Raw genomic sequence first — 14,164 nt, 5'->3', positions numbered from 1 at the left:
CGTTCTGGGCCTGGCCAACAAAAAAAAATAGCTACCGGTTCTGCCGAACTGGTGCAAACTGGCTGAATCCCACCACTGGCCACAGTCCAGTAGTGGGCCATAGCCCCAGGGGTTGGGGACCTCTGATCTGCAATGTAAAATAGTTGTCAACCCTACTAGCAGCCCAAGATTTTACTGTAAAAATGAGCTAGGTATAGTTAGACCAAACTGACTAAGAAGCACACCCAAGCGTGTCCCAAAAGTTCTTTTCCAAAAGGCAACTGGACCTTCTTGGTGTGTTTTTTTCCTTGAAAAAGTTTCACTTCTCATCCAAGAAGCTTCTTCAGTTCTATTGCTTCTCGGATGGTGGGGAATGGAAAGATTTATACTCCTTGCAGAAAAACTGGTCATTTGCATTCTTTTAGAGAGTCATTGAGGCCACCTGGAGGTTTGCCTTTGGGACAAGCATGGCCTGGATATCCCAAAGATGCCTTTTTTTTCTCACGAGGCAACTGGACCTTTTGTTTTTCTTTGAAGACGTTTCACTTCTCATCCCAGAAGCTTCTTCAGCTCTGACGGCATGGTGAGGAATGGGAGGATTTATACTCCTTGCAGACAGCTGGTCATTTGCACAGATAAACCTCCAGGTGGCCTCAACGACTCTCTAAAACAGGGGTAGGCAACCTTGGCTCTTTTATGACTTGTAGACTTCAACTCCCAGAATTCCTCTAGCCAGCATGGCTCAGCTTGGAAACCTCTCCCTTTCCCCTCAGCATGGCTGGCTCAGGAATTCTGGGAGTTGAAGTCCACGAATCATAAAAGAGCCGAAGTTGCCTACCCCTGCTCCAGACATTTCTGAGAACTTCAATCCCCAGCAACCTCAGCCAACATGGTAAAGAGGGGGCATGCTGGGAGTTGTAGTTCAGCATCTTCTGGAGGGCCTAAGACTCCTTTGCCCCTCCGGTTTTGGTGGAAACTGGCGATTTACTTCGTCTTTCTGCAAAAAAAACCCCCACCCACAGGGAACAATGGGCTCCCTTAAAGGTTGGCTGCCACAAAAAAGTTGTAAAATCAGGCACAGTCGTGTGATGATCCACTGAACGACCGTCACAACGTACGACTACAATTGCAGGCTCGCAATTGCAGAATTCTGGGAGTTGAAGTCCACGAGTCATAAAAGAGCCAAGATTGCCTACCCCTGCTCTAAAAGAATGCAAATGACCAGTTTTTCTTCAAGGAGTATAAATTTTTCCATTCCCCACCATCCAGTCAGATTTGAAGAAACTTCTGGGATGAGAAGTGAAACGTCTTCAAAGAAAAACAAGAAAGTCCAGTTGCCTCGTGAGAAAAAAAAAAGCATTTTTGGGACAAGTATGACCTGGATGACTGAGAATCTCCATAGAGATGGCCTGGATAATTGAGAATTTCTACAGATACCAAAGCTTGCTTACTTTCCTGCCTTGTTACGGGTTCATAGGAGAGAATGCAGTCCTCTTGTCCTCCTGATGAGAGAAGAAAACAGAGAGAAAATCAGCATTGAGACACAGTGCTTCCAAAATGCTCCCCAAGGTCCCACTTACTCCCTTGAGTATGCTTACGTACAAGTTACTCCTAAATGCTTTCAAGCAATCTACCTCGGCTTAAAGTTTTAAGTTACCCTGTGACTTATCATTACAAATAGCGTGGATACACAGGCGTCAGACATGATCTAAAGCAGTGGGTTGTTGTTGTTGTTGTTGTTTTTCAACCTTGATGACTTTTAAGATGCGTGGACTTCAACTCCCAATTGATGCTGGCTGGGGAATTCTGGGAGTTGAAGTCCACGCATCTTGAAGACATGAAATACTGACTTAGTGGATGAATCAGCACTGAGAAGGAAGTAGGATGGGGGTGCTCCAACACTGGAGGTTTTTAAGAAGAGACTGGACAATCATCTGTCTGGAACGATATTGGGTCTCCTGCTTGAGCAGGGGGTTGGACTAGAAGACCTCCAAGGTCCCTTCCAACTCTGTTATTCTGTTATGATTAGATGACTTTGCAGATAATTCCCAATTGTGGAGATGCTATTTAATTGTGGCAAGGAAGGATTCTCCACTTCTGTGGCTGCACCAATAGAAATTAAATAGAGAAAAAAATGGTTCATTTCTTGAGTTGTTCGGTGACCCTCAAAGGACACTTGAAATGTTTAAAACTGGTCTGGCCTTGCTTAAGAAGGTAGGCAGGAATCCTCCCGCTTCTGACATGTTAGTTGGCATAAAGATTTCCTCTATTATCTGTGCTCTGATTCCCAAATCAGAACGACAGATGCTGGAAGGAAATATCTGGCTAGACCAGGGGTAGGCAATCTTGGCTCTTTTATGTCTCGTGGACTTCAACTCCCAGAATTCCTGAGCCAGCCATGCTGAGGGGAAGGGAGAGGTTTCCAAGCTGAGCCAGGTTGGCTCAGGAATTCTGGGAGTTGAAGTCCACAAGTCATGAAGGGGCCATAGTTCCCCCATGCTGGCTCAGGAATTCTGGGAGTCCACGAGTCATAAAAGAGCCAAGGTTGCCTATCCCTGGTACAGGGTCTCCTGCTTGAGCAGGGGGTTGAAGACAGATTAAATGAGGGAAAAGGTTGGAGGGGAGCATGATTTGAACCTGGGGGAGACTCTATGCATGAACGGGACAGGATGAAGGAACTTTGTTCTAGAACAGTGATGGTGAACCTTTTAGACACCGAGTGCCCAAACTGCAACCCAAAACCCACTTATTTATCACCGGGTGCCAGGTGGGTGTGGCCCACTAAGTGGGTGTGGCTGTGGTGGTCATGGCAGACTGGGTGGGTGTGGCCAAGGTGGGCGTGGTCACCTCAATGTTGCTCATGGGGAGGGATGCTTGTGGGGGCCGGGCAGGGTTAGGGGAGATCCAGGGGGTCTCTGGCAGGTGGGGCGATGGGCAGGAGGCTCGTCCTGCAGGGTGAGGCGAGGCAAGGCATGGCAGGGCGGGGGTGCCATTGTCGCAGGGCAAGGCGAAGCAGGGGTCGGGGCAGCTGCTGCCTGACACCATCGGCCCCTGCACACAGAGGCCAGCGAGCGCATGGGGGCCAACAGTATCTGTCAGCAGCCACAGCCTGCCGACCCCTCAACCGGCACACTCTGGGGCTCTGCAGCCCGCCACCAGAAGTTCAGAGAAGCGCCTCTGAACTGGACAGATGGCCGACAGCTGAGGAGGCGATGCAGTGGGTCATGCCCTGGAAAAGGAGAGCATGCGAGGCCAGGAGGGATGGGACAGGGGGGAGGGAAACCAGCCATGCTGGGATGCATCCGGCCACGTGGGACCTCGGCGAGTTAGCGGGCAGCTGGTTGAAGAGGGGCGGTTGCCATCTCCGGGGCATGGCGCACGTGCCCACAAAGAGGGCTCTGAGTGCCGCCTCTGGCACGTGTGCCATAGGTTTGCCACCACTGTTCTAGAACTCCACACCAGCTGTACAGGTAGTCCTCAAGTTATGACCGTAATGGAGCCTGCCTGTCATGGTTGTGAGTCATGACGGTTATAACATAGGTCACCCATCTGGTTTTTTGAACCTCTTTTGTAGCAGTTATTAGGCAACCACTATTAAGTAAATGCCAGTTTACAGTTTACACCAGGGGTAGTCAACCTTGGCTCTTTTATGACTCGTGGACTTCAATTCCCAGAATTCCTGAGCCAGCTTAGCTGGCTCAGGAATTCTGGGAGTTGAAGTCCACGAGTCATAAAAGAGCCAAGGTTGACTACCCCTGGTTTACACTGTGAGTTCTAGTCCCGCCTTAGGCATGAAAGCCAGATGGGCGAACTTGGCCAATCGCCAGGAGACAGTATGAGTTCTAGTCCTGCCTTAGACATGAAAGCCAGCTTGAGCTAGTCACTCTCTGTTCCCAACTCACCTCACAGAGTTGTTGTTGTGGGGAAAATAGAAGGAAGAAAGTGTTCTGATATGTTTGCCATCTTGAGTTATTTGCAAAAATAATAAAGGCAGGATACAAACAAATACCATAAATTCTCATACGTTTGCTCAGATAGAGTCAATTCTAGTCAATAAAATGCCTTGCTTCTAACTCAGGAACCATATATGTTCAGCATTCCAAAGGAGGCGATTTTGAAGGCTACCTCCTTACAATTTTGTGTCCTCCAATGTATCAAGGCACACAGAACTTTTTGTTCAGACAGACTCCGCTCACTCCCTGCAAGTATCATTGCTAATCATGTGCTGGGTTTGAAAGTGGTTTGCTCCAGTTTCTTGAAAGGCGACGTTTAGACGTTGATTGCTAGACCTAAATTATAAAACTCCATTAATTTTCAGCAGGGCCTTGACAAAGAGGAAACCAGGTCCATTTCAGAGGTGCATAAGAAGTGACTGCGCCTTTGCAGCCCGTTATAAATAAACCTTTTGACACTTTCGCGCAATCTTTTTAAAATCTGAAAAGCAAAAAAACGAAAGAAAGAGAAACCCAGGAGAGGGGGGGAAAGAAAGGAAAAAAAAAAAACCAAATCTTAAAAGAGGCAAGCCAAAGTAAAAGAGCCCAAGAAATGCCATAACTTACTGTAGCTACTTTCGCTATCGCTGGCATTAGAAGACAGATGTTCTGCAAGAACAGGACAGCAAATTAAAAGGAGATTACTCCAGCAGCAGAATGTCAAGCAATCATCCCACGGTCATGCAATCGGCATGCAACGTTAAGAATCGAAGGAACGGTGCGGTAGGAACTTGGCTACGAAGGTCAAAAGACATTACCCACGTGTGGATACGCCGAGAAAGGGCTGTAGGGTTGGGTGCCGGTGAGGTCTCTCAAAGAGCAGGCAGCCAAAGAAAGCGTTAGGCTTTGTTTCGTAAACATTGCTTAAATGTTTCCGAAGGGTGATGAGAAACCAAAGAGGAACATCAGCCAAGTGACGTGACTCATACGAGGCATACAGGGTTTTGCTAGTGAACGTACGGGGCTATCTAGGTCTTCCATGGACGTACATGCACAATTACCCTTGGGGGGGAAGTATTGTGAGGGGGGGGTGACTCAGGAAGAGCAATGTAGAGGCAAGCAATTAACTCTTTCCTGACCCACCACTGTTCTTCTTTCATTTGTCGCCTCCTAAAAAGTCATCATTATTATTATTGTTGTTGTTGTTTGTCGCAGTCAGCCAGATGTTCAGATTGGGTTTGGCATCTTGATCTACGTATCGAATCCCTCCCAAGGACCTGGGATAGGCATTTGTGGAGGTTTGATGGTGTTGCAAATACTGTCGCAGGATGGAAGCCATTCCTTGTAAGGCCGCCTTTTGCAATTGACTGATGGCGAAGTTGTCAATGCCGATGGTATTCGGGTGGTGCTCCAGTTGTTTTGGGATTGCACCCACGGAGCCTAGGATTATTATAGGTGCTACCTTTGCTTGCTTCTGCCACAGTCGTTCTATTTCTATTTGCAGGCCTTTTATATTTTGCGGTCTTCTCCAGTTCTTTCTTTTCTATTCTGCTGTCCACTGGATAGTGGACATGACAGCATCTGTTTTGTTATCATTATCATTGTTATAAGTCGCAATAGTGGTCAAAGTTGTATTGTTATCTAGATGGGACTTGGATATTCTACAATGTACAGGTAGTCCTTGAATTACAACCTTTCGGTTTGTGACAGTTCGAAGTTACAACGGCAGTGAAAAAAAGGGACTTATGACCATTTTTCACACTTATGACTGTTGCAGCATCCCCAGGGCCACTCGGATGCTTGGAAACTGGCTCATATTTTATGACGGCTACAGTGTCCTGGGATCACGTGATCCTCCTTTTACGACGTTCCGACAAGCAAAGTCAATGGGGAAGCCAGATTCACTTAACAACTGTGTTACTAACTTCACTGCAGTGATTCCCTTAGCAACTTTGGCACGAAAGGACTTAAAATGGGACAACTCACTTAACTGTCTTGCTTAGCGACGGAAATGTGGAACTCCGTTGTGGTTGGATGTCAAGGATGACCTGTACACAAAAGTTCCACGTGTAGAGAGACGTTGCAATATTACGGCTGGACAATTTTTCTTTAGTTTCTCCACTTAATTTAGAAATAGCTCGGGGTCTAAAAACTGCTTACATTTCATGGGTGAATCACGAGCTCTGTTCTATTAAATTTCTGAAGCACCAGAAGGCAAGGCAAGAAGCAATGGATGGGAACTAATCAAGGAGAGAAGCAACCTGGAATTAAGGAGAAACTTCCTGACAGTGAGGACAATTGCTCAGTGGAACAACCTGCCTCCAGAAGTTGTGGGTGCTCCAATACTGGAGGCTTTCAAGAAGAGACTGGACAGCCACTTGTCTTAAATGGCATAGGGCAGGGATAGGCAACCTTGGCTCTTTTATGACTCGTGGACTTCAACTCCCAGAATTCCTGAGCCAGCATGGGGGAACTATGGCCCCTTCATGACTCATGGACTTCAACTCCCAGAATTCCTGAGCCAGCCATGCTGAGGGGAAAGGGAGAGGTTTCCAAGCTGAGCCATATTGGCTCAGGAATTCTGGGAGTTGAAGTCCACGAGTCATAAAAGAGCCAAGGTTGCCTACCCCTGGTACAGGGTCTCCTGCTTGAGCAGGGGGTTGGACTAGAAGACCTCCAAGGTCCCTTCCAGCTCTATTCTGATTCTGATTCTGAAATTCATAGGGACCTATTTTACCTCAGACTACATTTTCCAGGGTGACTGCTAGCAGCCAACAGGCAAAACTAGTCCCTTCTCTTTTTACAGAGTCTTATGCATATGGAAATCACTTTAATTATCTTACCTATTTCTATTACAACAGATTTAATTTCCCAGGTAGGTGGTCAGATACCGTAGAAACATGTTTAGCATGTGTGTGTGTGCGCGTGCGTGTGTGTGTGTGGTGGCCTACTGAGGTTTAAAGTGAAAAGTACACGTGCTTTTCTTGTTTTAAATTGTTTGATTTAGTCCTGCAGACTCACAGGTAATTCTCTGATTATGACCACAATTGAGCCCAACGTTTCTATTGCTAAGCAAGGCAGTTGTCAAGCCAATTTTGCCCCATTTAACAACCTTTCTTGCCACGGTTGTTAAGTGAATCTCGGCAGTTGTTAAGCTAGTAACGTGGTTTCTTCAGCGAATCTGGCTTCCCCATTGACTTTGCTTGTTGGAAGGTCGCAAAAGGAGATCACGTGACCCTGGGACACGGCGAGTGTCGTAAATATGAGTCAGTTGCCGCGTGTCCAAATTTTGATCATCTGACCAGGGGGAGGCTGCCACAGTCTCATAAGTGAGAAAAATAGTCATAAGTCACTTTTTTCAATAATGATAATAATAATACATGCCAGTTGCCAAGCCTCTGAATTTTGATCACGTGACCATGGGGATGCTCAACAGTGGTAAGCGTAAAAAACGGTCATAATCCCTTTTTTCAGTGGCATTGTAACTTTGAATGGTCACTAAACAAATCATTGTTAAGTCGAGGACTTACCTGTCATTGTTCTACTTATCCTGTATGGCTATCGAAAAATAATGACGGTCCCAAGGCACTGACATATATAAGAATATTGACATCAATATCAAAAAAAGAATTCAGTTTATTATATATAGTTTTCGGTTAGCTGTAACGGTCAGTTATTTCTGGATTGCTCTCCTTGGATGGGTTTGCATCTATTCTTGGATAGGAAGCTATCATTGCTTAGTTTGAGTGCCAAGGCTTATAGCTAAGATACTATTCCTTGTGAAATGTGAAAGCTTAGCAGAAACACCACAGCTTCTGGAAATTTGTCAAATCTTTCATGGGAAGAACTGTAGAAGGAGAGGATAATCAAAGCAGCCGAGTGATGACTGAGCTGGCTCGTTGCCAGCAAATGCAAAATGTTTTCTGGTTGGAAAAATAGAGTAGAATAGCAGACACAGGTCATGGTTGACTGGCTGATCAGAACTGGCTGATGGTTGACCAGCTGAGCAGCCAATAAAAGTCAATGCACTACTAGGTTGCATTAACAGAGATAGAATCAAGATCTATTTGAAGAAATGGAGGTAGTGACAGATTTTATCTTCCTGGGCTCCAAGATCATCGCAGATGGGGACTGCAGCCAAGAAATTAAAAGATGCTTGCTCCTGGGGAGGAAAGCTATGGCAAATCTAGACAGCATACTAAAAAGCAGAGACATCACCCTGCCAACAAAAGTACGTATAGTCAAGGCCATGGTTTTCCCAGTGGCAATGTATGGCTGTGAAAGTTGGACCATAAGAAAGGCTGAGCGCCAAAGAATTGAGGCCTTTGAACTATGGTGCTGGAGAAGACTCCTGCGAGTCCCCTGGACTGCAAGGCGATCAAACCGGTCAGTCCTAGAGGAGATCAACCCCGACTGCTCTTTAGAAGGCCAGATCCTGGAGTTGAAACTCAAGTACTTTGGCCACCTAATGAGAAGGAAGGACTCACTGGAGAAGAGCCTGATGCTGGGAAAGATTGAGGGCAAGAGATGAAGGGGATGACAGAGAAGGAGGTGGCTGGATGGAGTCACTGAAGCAGTAGGTGTGAGCTTCCTGTCCTCTACCAGAAGATGGTAGAGGACAGGAAGGCCTGGAGGAACGTGGTCCATGGGGTCGCGATGGGTCGGACACGACTTTGCAACTAACAACAACAAGAATCAAGATCATACAAAGTTCTAGTACCTCTTTACAAAGCCTTAGTAAGACCCCACTTAGAATACTGCATCCAGTTTTGGTCACCCCAATGCAAAAAAAGAGGTTGAGATTTTTGGAAAGAGTTCAGAGAAGAGCAACAAAGGGCCTAGAAGCCATAACATATGAAGAACGATTGTAGGAATTGGATATGTCTAGTCTAGTGAAAAGAAGGACCGGGGTGACATGATAGCAGTATTCCAATTCTTGAAGGACTGGCATAAGGAAGAGGGGGTCAACTTATTTACCAAAGCACCTGAAGGCAAGACAAGAAACAATAGATGGAAACTAATCAAGGGAGAGAAGCAACTAGAACTATGGAGAAAATTCCTAACTGTGAGAACAATCAACCAGTGGAACAAATTTGCTTCGGAAGTTGTAGGTGCTCCATCACTGGAGGCTTTTAAGAAGGTTCTGGACAGCCATTTGTTAGAAATAGTAAAGGTCTCCTGCCTGAGCAGGGAGTTGGACTAGATGACCTCCAAGGTACCTTCCAACTCTGTTACTGTAACATCCAGGGGGACTCTTAGTTGCAGATTTGTTCGAGTTTAAGGGAAATTCACTGATATAGAATGATATAGAAAGATATATCATTGGATAATGATAAAGAAGAGAAGGTTAAGGAAACTCATGAGAACAATTTCAAGATCTTGTAAAGTGAGAGTACCACTTTATATTGCACTGGTGAGACCCACACTTGGAATGCTGCATCCAGTTCTGGTCCCCATGACACAAAAAAGATGCTGAGACTCTAGAAGGAGTGCCGAGAAGAGCAACAAAGATGATAAAGGATCTCTAGAGCAAGGGTCTTCAAACTTGGCCCTTTTATGATTTGTGGACTTCAACTCCCAGAATTCTTCAGCCAGGCATGCTGGCTGAGAAATTCTGGGAGTTGAAGTCCACAAGTCATAAAAGGGCCAAGTTTGAAGACCCTTACTCTAGAGCAGTGTTTCTCAACCTTGGCAACTTGAAGATGTGTAGACTTCAACTCCCAGAATTCCCCAGCCAGCATCTTCAAGTTGCCAAGGTTGAGAAACACTGCTCTAGAGGGTAAACTATATGATGAATGATTGAGGGACCTAAGTATGTCTAGTCTAACGAAGAGAAGGACTAGGGATGATACGACAGCAGTCTTCCAATACTTGAAGGGCTGTCATAGAGAAGAGGGGGTCAACCTATTCTCCAAAGCACCTGAGGGCAGAACAAGAAGTCACAGGTGGAAGATCATTAAAGAGAGAACCAACCTAGAACTAAGGAGAAATTTCCTGACAGTGAGAAGAATTAATCAATGGAATAGGTTGCTCCTTGGTGTTGTAGGTGCTCCCTCACTGGAGGTTTTCAAGAAAAGATTGGACAACCATTTTACTGGGATGGTATAAAGGTCCTGCCTTGAGGAGGGAGTTAGACTAGAAGACCTCCAAGGTCACCTCCAACTTTATTATTCTATGCTCTACTTGAAGGGCTGTCATGGAGAAAAGTTGTGAATTTATTCTCTATCGTACTTGATGATAGGAGGAAACTCAAAAGGGGGGAATGTCGACAAAGAGAGATTCAAACTGAAAATAAGGAGGAATTTCTTGACGGTGAGATCCACGAAGCAGTGAAGCAACCTGCCTCCTGGAGTCATGAATACTCCATCATTGGAGCTTTCAAGCACAACTACTTGTGTGAAATGTTTTGAGGGTTCCTGCCCTGCACTGAACTAGAAGACCTTCAAGGTCTCTCCCAACTCTATGATCCTTTGAAATAGACCAAAATATGGATTGTCTTAAATGTGCCTGTGCAAAATTCCATCGATGCTTTCTCCACATATGCACTGAACTAGCACACAAGTGCAATAGTCGTGTTCCAGTTAATGCTTGTTTTGGGGGGTTCCCTTGGAACCTCTCCGTGTCTACAGCAGATACTCAATGCTGCCCTCTAGAACCAGAGGTAGGTTCTAGAGCAGGGGTCTTCAAACTTGGCCCTTTTATGACTTGTGGATTTCAACTCCCAGAATTCCTCAGCCAGCATGCCTGGCTGAGGAATTCTGGGAGTTGAAGTCCACGAGTCATAAAAGGGCCAAGTCTGAAGACCCCTGTTCTAGAGGACATTGTTTCTTCAGAACTTTGAGCAGATGCTCCGTGAAACTGTCATGCTGGATGAGATATCCTTCAGCTGTGTAAGGCTGCAGCTCTTATCCCGCACCTCCAGCAATGCTGTGATGGATGGGAATGACACCGGTTGTGTTCTAGGACAGAGGTCCCCAACCTTTGGGGCACCAGGGACCGGTTCTGTAGAGAAAGGTTTTTCCACAGACCTGAGACTGCATGGTTTTGTGTGCTGCCTGCATCCCATGGATGGGGCTTTGCTTGTTTGTGTGGACCGGTTGCTGGCATGCTGCGGCCTGGTACCGGTCCACAGACCGGGGGGTTGGTGACCCCTGTTCTAGGACATGTGCAAGGTAGCCGCTTTGAGAAGGTTACTTTAAATATGATCAACGTTTATCCATGATTGCACTTTGCAACAACATGAAATTGCTACTCACCAGTGAGCTTGTTTGCCTGAACTCATTTTGAACCATGACCCAGTTTGAAAACCAGTAATCTAGAAGCAAAAAGATTTCTTCCCAAGAACTAATAATGCATTTCTGAACTGATTTTATCTGAATTTTTTTTTTTTAAAGGACTTAACTAACCGACATTCAGAGTAACTGTGGTATCCTAGGCTCAGATGCAAGGAAAATGCCATAAGATCTTGAATATATTTTCTGCCTAGGATTTGACCGGCTTTATAACTTTATAAGTTATACAGAGAAGAGCAACAAAGATGATGAGGGGACTGGAGGCTAAAACATATACGGAACGGTTGCTGGAATTGGATATGTCCAGTTTAATGAAGAGAAGGACGAGGGGGGACATGATAGCAGTCTTCCAGTATCTCAGGGGCTGCCACAAAGAAGAGGGAGTCAAGCTATTTTCCAAAGCGCCTGAAGGCAGGACAAGAAGCAACGGATGGAAACTGATCAAGGAGAGAAGCAACCTAGAACTAAGGAGAAATTTCCTGACAGTTAGAACAATTAACCAGTGGAACAACCTGCCTCCAGAAGCTGTGAATGCTCCAACACTGGAAGTTTTTAAGAACAGACTGGACAGCTATTTGTCTGAAATGGTATAGGGTTTCCTGCCTGAGCAGGGGGTTGGAATAGATGACCTCCAAGGTCCCTTCCAACTTTATCATCATCATCATCATCATCACCATCATCACCATCATCATCATCATCATCATTATTATTATTATTATTATCTCTCTTTGTTGGGGGTAGTGGTGGAAGGGAAATGTTTGATTCATTAACATGAAACATTATTAGCCCTAAAGAGGAACACTTTCAGATCTGACTTCTGCTGCAAAGAACGTGAAATCGCAATCTGCTAAAATTATTAATTAAAAATGTTTCTGTTAAGGTGGTGGAAAGAAGAATGAAGATGAAAGTTGAGAAGAAAGAACGTTAATCATCTCCAACTCTTTGATCTGAAATGAAACCTGAGGAACGTACGCTGAAGTGCCACCTTGATGTCACTTCTGATTGCGAGAACTGAGCTTAGCAAGTCTTCAAAAGAGTGATTTGCATTCTGGGAGATTTTTGCCCAATGTCTTGTCTTTTGCCCCAAAACTGCTGGAACCTTCAGAGTGCATAACGGGCAAGACTGGAGATGTCTTTTGCATCATCTCAGCATGAAATTCTAGAACAAATCCTAGAATAAGTATTCTAAGGATAAATCTTCTGACATCATTTTAGGCTGTGAACGTCAAGGAAAGGCAGGAAATGATACCTACACTGAAAATTAGCACTATCATGTTGATTATATACTGTCTCATTTACTGTGCATAGTTCTCTTATGTAAGAAGAAAAATGATAGAGAAAAGGAAATAAATGATACCTCTATTTATTACCTCTTTGTTACTGAATCAAAGTATTTGTATCCCACTTTTCTACCTTAACAATAGCTCCTATTAGCTATCTTGGATAAGTCATCTTTTGGGCAGCTTCTTCATCATCAACTTTACATCCTACTATCGATCTTGGATAAGTCATCTTTTGAGCAGCTTTTTCATCATCAACCTTACCCCTACTATCAATCTTGGATAACTCATCCTTTGGGCAGCTTCTTCATCATCAAGCTTACTCTCTACTATCATCTTGGATAAGTCATCTTTTGGGCAGATTCTTCATCATTAACCTTACTCTCTACTATCTATTTTGGATAAGTCATCTTTTGGGCAGATTCTTCATCATCAACTTTACATCCTACTATCGATCTTTGATAAGTCATCCTTTGGGCAGCTTCTTCATCATCAACCTTACTCTGTACTGTCTAACTTGGATAAGTCATCTTTTGGGCAGCTTCTTCATCATCAAACTTACCCCTACTATCGATCTTGGATAAATCATATTTTGGGCAGCTTCTTCATCATCAACCTTATTCTCTACCATCTATCTTGGATAAGTCGTCTTTTGGGCAGATTCTTCATCATCAACCTTACTCTCTACTGTCCATCTTGGATAAGTCACTTTTTGGACAGCTTCTTCATTATCTAGTATTTTCTGATGGGGATCTGTTCTTCAACTTTTCAAGAATCCTAAGCTTGTTTTTAAAAAGCACTGATCTTTTTTTAAAAAAAATCCATGGTCACAAAATGCATTATACTGGAAACAAAGTTGTTATTGGCAGAGATCAACATATCCATTGCATAGGCTATATGCTATTAATGTAGTCATGCAGAACACAAAATAAGATGAAAACTCCTCTTCCCCCCCCCACCCCCAGTGCATTCAAAGCTGGAGACCAAAAGTAAAATCTAATCTTGTGCATGCTTAAAAGGAGGAGGAGAAGGTTCTTTAGGAAGAAAAAAAAAAGCCAAACTTTAAAAGTAAGAAAAAAAAATAGAAATGAAATGAAAAACAAAGTTATTTCCAAAGAAAGGGTTATAAGTGACCATTCCTGGGAACTTACTCAGAGTCTTTGTCCCATAACCGTCGTCCCCTAATCCGGGGAAGTCCTGCACGGCAGTCCCCGGAGAGAGCAATGAAAGGAAAGAACAGCCGCAGAAGAGGAAGGAACAGGTCAGTGCAGTTGAAATGGATACTACCATGACAGACCATGCAGATAATTCAATCTGGATTCCCACGTTTGGAGAAAAGTAAGGCTTAATCTCCCAATTCAAAGACTTTCATGGAAGCCAAAGAGATGTAGTTAAAGTGAGAAAACAAAACACTCTCTTTAGACAAAAAAACACAGGTAGTCCTTGACTTACAACCATTTGTTTAGTGACCGAAGTTACAACGGCACTGAAAAAAGTGATTTACGACTGGTTTTCACACTTATGACCATTGCAGCATCCCCATGGTCATAGGATCAAAAATCAGACACTAGGCAACTGGCTCATATTTATGATAGTTGCAGTGTCCCCGGGGTCACGTGATCACCTTTTGCGACCTCCCGACAAGCAAAGTCAATGGGGGAAGCCACAGCCTGGCTACTAC

At 44.6% G+C, this 14,164-nt stretch overlaps 1 protein-coding gene across 1 annotated transcript in view; it reads right to left on the bottom strand.

The window, feature by feature from the left end:
* The window catches only part of LOC107298894 (disks large homolog 2-like), a gene marked incomplete at both ends in the record, with an annotated part of 58,658 nt that overhangs the window by 12,028 nt on the left and 32,466 nt on the right, over positions 1-14,164 (bottom strand). Inside the window, 2 exons of the mRNA XM_015828255.1 lie at positions 1,431-1,481; positions 4,539-4,580. Coding sequence (XP_015683741.1) covers positions 1,431-1,481; positions 4,539-4,580 — 93 coding nt within the window. The remainder of the gene's footprint in view (positions 1-1,430; positions 1,482-4,538; positions 4,581-14,164) is intronic.

This window comes from Protobothrops mucrosquamatus, unplaced genomic scaffold, assembly GCF_001527695.2.
Source record: "Protobothrops mucrosquamatus isolate PMUCROS unplaced genomic scaffold, P.Mucros_1.0 scaffold4356, whole genome shotgun sequence".
NCBI classification, from domain to species: Eukaryota; Metazoa; Chordata; class Lepidosauria; order Squamata; family Viperidae; genus Protobothrops; species Protobothrops mucrosquamatus.
The sequence above is the reverse complement of the archived record's forward strand: the minus strand, read 5'-3'. Positions and strand labels throughout refer to the sequence as shown.